Source organism: Lipotes vexillifer, unplaced genomic scaffold (genome assembly GCF_000442215.2).
Source record: "Lipotes vexillifer unplaced genomic scaffold, Lipotes_vexillifer_v1.1 scaffold472, whole genome shotgun sequence".
Lineage (NCBI taxonomy): Eukaryota > Metazoa > Chordata > Mammalia > Artiodactyla > Lipotidae > Lipotes > Lipotes vexillifer.
This window is the reverse complement of record NW_006797698.1, coordinates 3,254,126-3,262,661: the sequence shown is the minus strand read 5'-3', so window position 1 is coordinate 3,262,661 and position 8,536 is coordinate 3,254,126. Positions and strand designations below refer to the sequence as shown.

At 47.3% G+C, this 8,536-nt stretch overlaps 1 protein-coding gene across 2 annotated transcripts in view; it reads left to right on the top strand.

Annotated features, from left to right (window-relative positions):
* Positions 1-6,218, top strand: part of CUL1 (cullin 1) — a 111,242-nt gene extending 105,024 nt beyond the window's left edge. For both annotated transcript variants that reach the window (XM_007469867.1, XM_007469866.1), the window contains exons 18-22: positions 3,448-3,495; positions 3,575-3,657; positions 4,206-4,311; positions 4,830-4,943; positions 5,620-6,218. In XM_007469867.1, the coding sequence (XP_007469929.1) occupies positions 3,448-3,495; positions 3,575-3,657; positions 4,206-4,311; positions 4,830-4,943; positions 5,620-5,700 (432 nt within the window). In that variant the 3' untranslated portion in view covers positions 5,701-6,218. The remainder of the gene's footprint in view (positions 1-3,447; positions 3,496-3,574; positions 3,658-4,205; positions 4,312-4,829; positions 4,944-5,619) is intronic.
* The last annotated feature ends 2,318 nt before the right edge of the window (positions 6,219-8,536 follow it).

The window sequence follows — 8,536 nt, the reverse complement described above, 5'->3', positions numbered from 1 at the left end:
CCCCCCCCCCCCCCCTCGATTTGCCTGCTCTGGACATGTCATAAATGGAATAATACGACACGTGGCTTTTTGTGTCTGCCTTCTTTCACTGGGGCATAATGTTTTCAGGGCTTATTCACGTGAGATCACGTATCTGTATTTCATCCTCTTTTTATGGCCGAAATATGTTCCAGTATATGGATGGACCACCTTTATGTCTATCCATTCATTAGTTGATGGACATTTGGGTTGTTTCCACCTTTCAACTCTTTGTATGAACGTATTCTCAGTTCTCTTGGGTATAAATCTAGATGCGGAATTGCTGAGTCATGATAACTTCTATTTCTCTCTTGAAGGAACGGCCAGACTGTTCCACAGTGGCTACACCAGCTTGTGTTCTCACCAGTATTGTATGAGGGTCCGTGTTCTCCACATCCTTTTGCCAACATTACTTGTTATCCTTTTCTTTTTAATTATACGCATCCTAGTGGGTATGGAGTAGTGCCGCACTGTGATGATTTGTATTTTTTCCCTGACAACTCATGACGTTTATGCCCCTTTTTAATTGGGTTATTTGTCTTTTTTGTTGAGTTGTAAGAATTCTTCATATATTCTGCATAGTAGACCCTTTTCAGATACGTGGTTTACAAATATTTTCTCTTGTTCTCTGGGTTTTCATTTTCTTAATCACACACTCACCGTTTTAAATTTGATGAAAGTCCACTTTATTTGTCTTCTATTGATTGTGCTTTTGGTGTCATATCTAAGGAACCATTACCTAATCCAAGGTCAGAGATTATTCTTTCCCTGTTTTTTTCTTTTTATTGAAGTATAGTTGACTTTATATATATATATACATTTATTTATTCATTTTTGGCTGCATTGGGTCTTCGTTGCTGCGCGCGGGCTTTTCTCTAGTTGCGGCGAGCGGGGGCTACTCTTCATTGCAGTGTGGAGCTTCTCATTGCGGTGGCTTCTCTTGTTGCCGAGCATGGGCTCTAGGCGTGTGGGCTTCAGTAGTTGTGGCACACGGGCTCAGTAGTTGTGGCTAGCGGGCTCTAGAGCGCAGGCTCGGTAGTTGTGGCACATGGGCTTAGTTGCTCCGTGGCATGTGGGGTCTTCCAGGACCCACAGGGGATTGAACCCGTGTCCCCTGCATTGGCAGACGGATTCTCAACCACTGCGCCACCAGGGAAGCCCTGACTTTTTATTGAAGTATAAATTAATACATTAGCTTCAGGTGTACAATAGTGATTGGATATTTTTGTACATGTTTTTTCCCTATTGGTTCGTACTAGCAACCTGTCAGAATCAATTGGCCATAGATGTATGGGTTTCTTTCTGGATTCTTAATTCTTTTCCACTGATCTAAATGTCTATTCTTATGCCAGTACCACATTTTCTTGGTTACTGTTGTTTTATAGTAAGTTTTGGAATTGCGACATCCAACTTCGTTCTTTTTCAAGATTGTGTCGGCTATTCTGGGTCCATATAAGTTTCAGAATCAGCTTGTCCGTTTCTGCAGAAAAGGCAGTTGGAACTGTGATGGGGAGTGTATTAAATCTGTAGATTGCTTTGGAAGGAGAATTGCCATCCTAACAATATCGTCTTCTGTGAACATGGATGTCTTTCCATTTATTCAGACTGTCTTTTATTCTTTTTAAACTCTGTCTCATATTGATAGTTTTCATTATGCAAGCCTTTACACTTCTTTGGTTAAATTTATTCCTAAGTATTTTATTTTGATGCTATTGTTAATGGAATTGTTTGTTCATTGCTGGTGTGTAGAAATATAATTACGTATCGAACTTGTATCCTGCAACCTTGCTGAACTCATTTATTCTAATACTTTTTGTGTGGATACTTCAGGGCTTTTTTAATATGTGGCCATGTCATCTGCAGATGCAGATAGTTTACTACTTACTTTTCCTATTTGAATGCCTTTTATTTATTTTTCTTGCCTAATTGCTTTGGATAGAATTCGCAGTACATTGTTGAATAGAAGTGGTAAGAACGGGCATCCTTGTCTTGTTCCTGATCTTGGGGGAAGCCTTAGAGTCACTTAAGTTATTCTTAGATGCTACTTACTAGACTGAAGAAATTCCCTTCTATTCCTAGTTTAAAGAGTGTTGGATTCTGTTTAAATGCTTTTTCTACTGCATTGAGATAACTGTGCTTTTTGTCAATTAATAATGGTGCATTATGTTGATTGTTTTTTTTTTTTTTTTAATGTTGAATCACACTTGCATTCTTGGGATAAATACCACTTGGTCATGGTATATAATGCTTTTTATATGCTGCTGGAATTTATATGTTTGCTGGAATTTTCTTGAGGATTTTTCCATCTTTATTCATAGGAAATTGGTCTGCCATTTTCTTTTGACGATTTTGTCTGGTTTTGGTGTCGGGCTAGTTACTGGCCTCATAGAATGTGAATTAGGAAAGTCATTTATTTTTGAGTCCTGCTTCAAGTTAGTCCAGAATACATTCTCAGTTTCTAATAACAAAACCAATCTGCTTCTCTGCACGTAGGAGCATTCTTCATTCCTCACTCCTCACCGGAAGGAGGAGGCTTCAGTTAGGGTGGAGGCTTAGGTTGCCCCCAGACCCTGGTGTGGGGCTCTGCCCTCGGTCGGGGACCCGCTTTTCGGAGCTGAGCTCCCCACCAGCCCCTGAGCCAGTTTTTAGTGCAGAGCCGGCTCCCCGTGGGGGGCTGACCCCTCCCCTGCCCTCCACAATAGGAGTCAGTCAGGCTCAGGAAGGCAGCCTCCGCATCCGTGCCCCGGGCGTGGCCAGCAGCGTCCTCATCCTGCTCTGGACTCTGGGCCAGTCACCACGCTAGAGGCCTCTCCAGCTCTCCTTGACCAGGATGGGCTTCCCTTATGCAGGGGCGCGGCCCTTTCCGTCCAGGGGAGGAGGGGCTGCGCATGTGAGCGGCCTGGTGACTGTCCGATTCCATGGGATCAGGAAGCTGTGGAGCTAAAGGAGAGCTGAGAAACAGTTGACCACCCACTCTCAGGTGGCCACACGACGGGCTTAGAGTTCACCAAAGGTGGGTCAGCAGCAGGGTGGCGGGCACCATCCCCATTCTGTTTGTGAGCAGACGGTGTTGTCCACAGTGTCCGGGCCCATGACACTCCCTCTGCTCATTCTTTGCGGTGATCGGTGTTCAAGATGCGCTGTCAGGCATCTAAGAAGATTTAGTCAAAGAAATCAGTTATGCACGATTTCTAATATTTGTAGTAGAATTGTCAGTTTTTAATACTGGGTGATCAAGAGCAGAAAGGGGTTGATTTCACTTTTAGGAGTAGGTTTGGGGACCCTCTATGAGGCACCATCCCTCTTTTTCCTCCGAGCATATTCTACTTAAGTGACCATTATTTTTCCATAGAAGAATGGACTGTGGGACTGGGGCTGTGGTTCTTATTACAAAGAAAAATGCATTTTCTCTTTTCTCTTTAATTGCAGGACATTTTGGCACAAGTCCTACAGATTTTATTGAAGTCGAAGCTATTGGTATGTTTGTGTACTTTTTATGTTAAGCTAGAAGAAAGCCTTTTCCTGAGATTACGTAGTAACAGTTGTTTTCTTATAGGTCTTGGAAGACGAAAATGCAAATGTTGATGAGGTGGAATTGAAGCCAGATACCTTAATAAAATTATATCTTGGTTATAAAAAGTAAGGAAAATCTAAGAAGTAGACGGTCCTAGGCCATAGACTTGTCCCCTGACCCCCAGTGCACTTACCGGTGTCACCTCAGATGGGGGGCTGTGAGCACGGTGCCACGCCTGGCAGGCCTTTGACAGGGGCCTCTGATTCCCTCTGACCCATCCTGGGTGGGTCTCCATTTGACTCTTTCAGTTTTGGGGTTTTTCTTCTATTGGCAAATAAATAAGTCTCCTTAAATGGCTCGCCTAGAAAGTTTGGACCTCTGTGTCCCAGTGTCTTGATTTTATTTCACTTGACAGAGTTTGGGAGAGCAGGTTAAGGAACTGAATTTCCTGCAATACAGACGTCCTGCTGCTGGCAGAGCAGGAACCCACCCTGCGGAGAACTAGGGGCCTTTCAGAGAGATGACTGTGGCAGGGAGGCGGGAGATGGTCAGTCACACTCTCCACCCTCCGTCCAGGGAGCGAAGCACCTCTTAAAGATTGAAAACAGAAAGAAGCCTTTACTGCGTGCCTTTTAAAAACAATAGTGATTGGTTTCCTCGATTTTCTTGACAGTAAGAAATTAAGGGTTAACATCAATGTGCCAATGAAAACGGAACAGAAGCAGGAACAAGAAACCACACACAAAAACATTGAGGAAGATCGCAAGCTTCTGATCCAGGTGACACTGGGTGCCTGTCCCCTCGCGGGGGAGGTGGCCGCCGCAGCTGGGGTGGCGCTTCCTCTGGGCTGTGTGTCCTGTGACTTGGGAGTGGTGGCCAGGATGATGGATGGTTCTGGATGGAGTAGATGGAATAATCGATGAAATAGATGGGAGCAAATACATGTGGTGAGTTACTAAGATGGGAGGGAGGGAAAGTTGTTTAGTGCAGGGTCAGGCGGCCTCCGTGGCTTCGAAGACTGAACTTTTTCTCATTTTAAAAGTGTTTTCTACTTGGGTTAAATGGCTAAAATTGCTGTTCATAAGACCAAAACATTTTAATGTTTGTTGTGTTGGCGCTGAAACTTAAGTAGATGGAGTTGGCCCCCTGCCCGCTCTGAGCTGCAGTGTGCTTGTCGCCTGTTAGGAAATTGTAGTCCTCTGCATATTTGGCAGCCTTGCTGCTAGTTCTTAATTACTACGGCTAAGTTCTTATAACTCTGTTAAACACATTTATTTTTCTTTCCTTGATCACACAGGCGGCTATTGTGAGAATTATGAAAATGAGGAAGGTTCTGAAGCACCAGCAGTTACTTGGAGAAGTGCTGACCCAGCTGTCCTCAAGGTTCAAGCCTCGGGTCCCAGTAATTAAGGTACAAGAATTACATAGCAGAAGCATTCAGATTACATTTCAGAAGCCAAAAGAGGTAACCAAACGAGATTGATTGCTGTGTCGCGAAGAAGGAACTTGGCTTAGTCATGTATAATAGGTTCTGCAAAAGAAAATAGGATGCATTTTTCAACTTTTTACTGAAGCACGTACACAGAGAAGGGCAAAATCCTCAGCATTCAGCTTGCTGATCCTGGCAAAGCGAACAGCTGCCCCAGACGAGAGCGAGCCTCGCGCTCCCTCCGGGCCGGTAGCCACGCCCTGGTGTCACCACCGCCACGCGTGTGTCCTACGCCCTCGCGTGTGTCCTACGCCGGAAAGCACTTTGCCGCCTTGAACTCTGCCCCGAGGGTCTTTGAGAGTCCCGCCCTCCCGCGGCGGTCTCCATGGATGTGGCTCGTTGCTCCGGGTCCCCTGGGTGGCCCGCGGCCCCTGGACACACTCGCGGCTCGTTTCTGGTTGCGGTCATTTCAAACAGAAACTGGGCGGCAGGTACCGCGGGGCGGGTGCGGCTGGAGTGACAGGAGCCGCGGGGGCGGGGCTCCGGGCGGGGAGGCGGCAGTGCCCCAAGGATGGAGGGGGGTCCGTCTCCGTTCTGACCCTGAACATGTTTTTCTTTCCCTTTCACTACCTCTTCCTCTTCTAAAAATGGTACCCAGAAATGCATTGACATTCTGATTGAGAAGGAATATTTGGAGCGAGTGGATGGTGAAAAGGACACCTACAGTTACCTGGCCTAACCCTCCTGGAGGGGTCTGACCGCGGCGCAGCCCCTCGTCCCGTGGGAAGGATGGAGACGAGGCGGTGGTGGCGGCGGCGGCGGCGGCGCCACGCGGACCTCCTGCTCAGCCCGAGGCCCAGGCTCCCATTGCGGGCTCAGGGCGATGAGAACTGCTCAGGATCGCCACACTTCACGTCTGTAAATAACGGACACCAACGCCATTTAAGCTAATTTAAGACCAGAGGGGATGGAACCTTCCTCACTGAGGGCTGCATGCTTCTGCATCCGAATCAACCCATTGGCCACGTGAATGACAGCGGCCGGCCGGGCGGCCCTTCGGAGGCCGGCAGCGCCTGGAGAGCAGGTCTGAATGGACCCACGTGTAATCCGCTATGAAAAACCATTTGTATAGTGTGTTTCATTTTTTAATGTGTGAAAATAAAGAAAATTAAAGGATTTCTGTACAAGTCGCATTTGGTTTTGTTTTAAGTTTTACTAATTTCTATATGTAAATAAAAGACATAATGATTGTGCAAACGGGTATTCCCAGTGTCTTCCTGAGGTCCCAAGGGCTGCCCTCCTGAGATTGGCCTTTGTAAGCTCTTCCCATCTTAAGCCCTTTATCGTCTTTTTCTCCTCGACGCTTGTGCTCAGCCCCGCGATTTCCTCCAGCGACTGAACAGCAGCTCCCAGGCCTCAGCGCCTCCCATGGCTTCTCTGTGGACACTTGCAAGGCTGGACGGGGTCATCCCGACACCTCCCGCGGGAAGAGTGGCCCCTGTTCCCGGGCGCTGGTCACGAGTGCGGCTTGGGGACTGTGTCTGCCACCAGCGCCTCCTGCTTCCGACCTGTTGTTCGAAGGACAGTCACTCCTCGTCCGCAGTCATGGGGTTGGCGATGTACCACTGTCACTCAGCCCCCAGGCGGTCACTTCCCGGCCCGAGGACAGAAGGAACGGGAGGTGGGAGCAGAGGCCCCGGGGAAGGCTCAGTCTCAGGGGCTTCGTGGTCCCCATAAACCACAGGCAACTCCCGTGATGTGAGACGTGAACATGCTTGTCAACACCTGTGCGGTCCCTACCTGCCCGGAGGCCAGGTTCCAAGAGCAGGGCCAGAGGAAGATGCCAAAGCTAAGTCCTTACAGTTTCTTGGACCAATCTGGCACCTAACAGGTTAGTTTTAAAAAATTAAAAGTTAAACACGTTATTAAAAGGAGTAGTAGTAATAGACTAAGCACTTGTGTAATGGTGTCCACTCTTTGTTTTTCTAGTACATTCTTCTTTTTCAAACAATCATAAAAGATTCTCAGTGCATGAACCAGGCAAAGAGCATTGCCACCACCCCAGGGGACCGTCCCTCCCCCCAGATCCTGCAGTGCCCTGGGGCTCCGAGGACGACCTAACTGCCCACGAGTCCTGGCTGGGACCACAGCTCTGCTTCTCTCAACAGTCCATCCGCCTCCGCGACTAACGTGCTGTAAGTAACCACCACGGAGCCAGCTGCCCAGCTTGTGTCTGAGTCTCATCGAGAGTGGGAAGGTAAATTTTAATGAGATTTTGCTGCTGTCTCTTGAGTTCCTCCAGGATGAAGAGTGCCTTTGGTAAGACCTAGGATATCTGTGAGCAAAGGCGGACTGACGGTAGGTGATTGGGTGGTTCCCTCCCATTCTCAGATTCAGTACCTATACCTGCCCACCCCCTCACACTTGGTAACTGTCCTATTTAATGGGTGTGGAATAAAAAGCAGCTCAAGACTTTGTGCCTCTATTCCCTAAACCATATCCTAGCCTTACAAGGATGGCCGGGGCCTCCAAATACAAGCCACGAGAACTGAGGTTCCTGCATTTTTCAGGATAACTTCAATAGTAAGTATCTTCCGAATCTACTGTGGGACAAATGCCCAGGCCTTCTGAAAGCTGTTTGATGCACAGTTGCTACAGGAAGTCCATGCCCTGGGGGAGGGATGGTGGATGACAGCCCTGGCAGAACCCACAGGACTTGGTCGGTTGAAGGGAAACCATGTTCCAGGCTATCACTGTGGTACCGTGGTCTGAGGGAACCATTTCCTCTCGCCTGGGAGGGGAGCAGGCAAGGTGGGGCCCCACCGCCAGGAGCCTCTCTCTCCTGGGCTGGGCTCTTGGACCTCACGTCTGCGTTAATGCAAAGTGCCAGGCGGTCACCCAGCAGTGCCTTTGTGAGAAGCAGCCAGGGACACCAAAGTACAGGCCTAAGTAACAGGTGCAGGGAGAATGAGATGCGGGACCAAGAGGCACCTGAATTTAAAATATTTTTACTGACTGAGCATTTTAAGATGGCCTACCTATTTGTTGAGGTATCTAATTTTCCTTTGAAAGAAATTTAAGATTTTACCACACCCAGATGAAAAAAATCCAACATGCTGATGACCCATTTGAACTGAATCCCCCTTCTAATGAAGACAATTTTTCTTTATTTTTTTTTTTTTAGGGATGGCAATAATTTGTCTGGGTGGTTTGATTTTATATACATGAATTTCATCTCCCGTGGCAGCACAGTGACTTGGTCATAATAGGTGAGTGTGGATGGTTTTTTAAAACCTCTTTCTGGAGGTGCGGTTCACATACAGAAAGCTGTGTGGATTTGATGTATTGGACCATTTCTAATACCAGGTGTTACATACACCCGTCACTGGAATTGTTTGTAACAGGTCGGAGGAACAAGCAAGCATTTATTTGAGCTTATTCCAGTAAGAGCCCAAAGCTCATACAACTTCCGGCAGAATACTTACGTTCTTCAAAACGTCCACATGTGAAATCCCTCTTGACGACCCATCTGCAAATCAAAATTACACGATGTTAGTTGACTTTTGGCGGGTGCG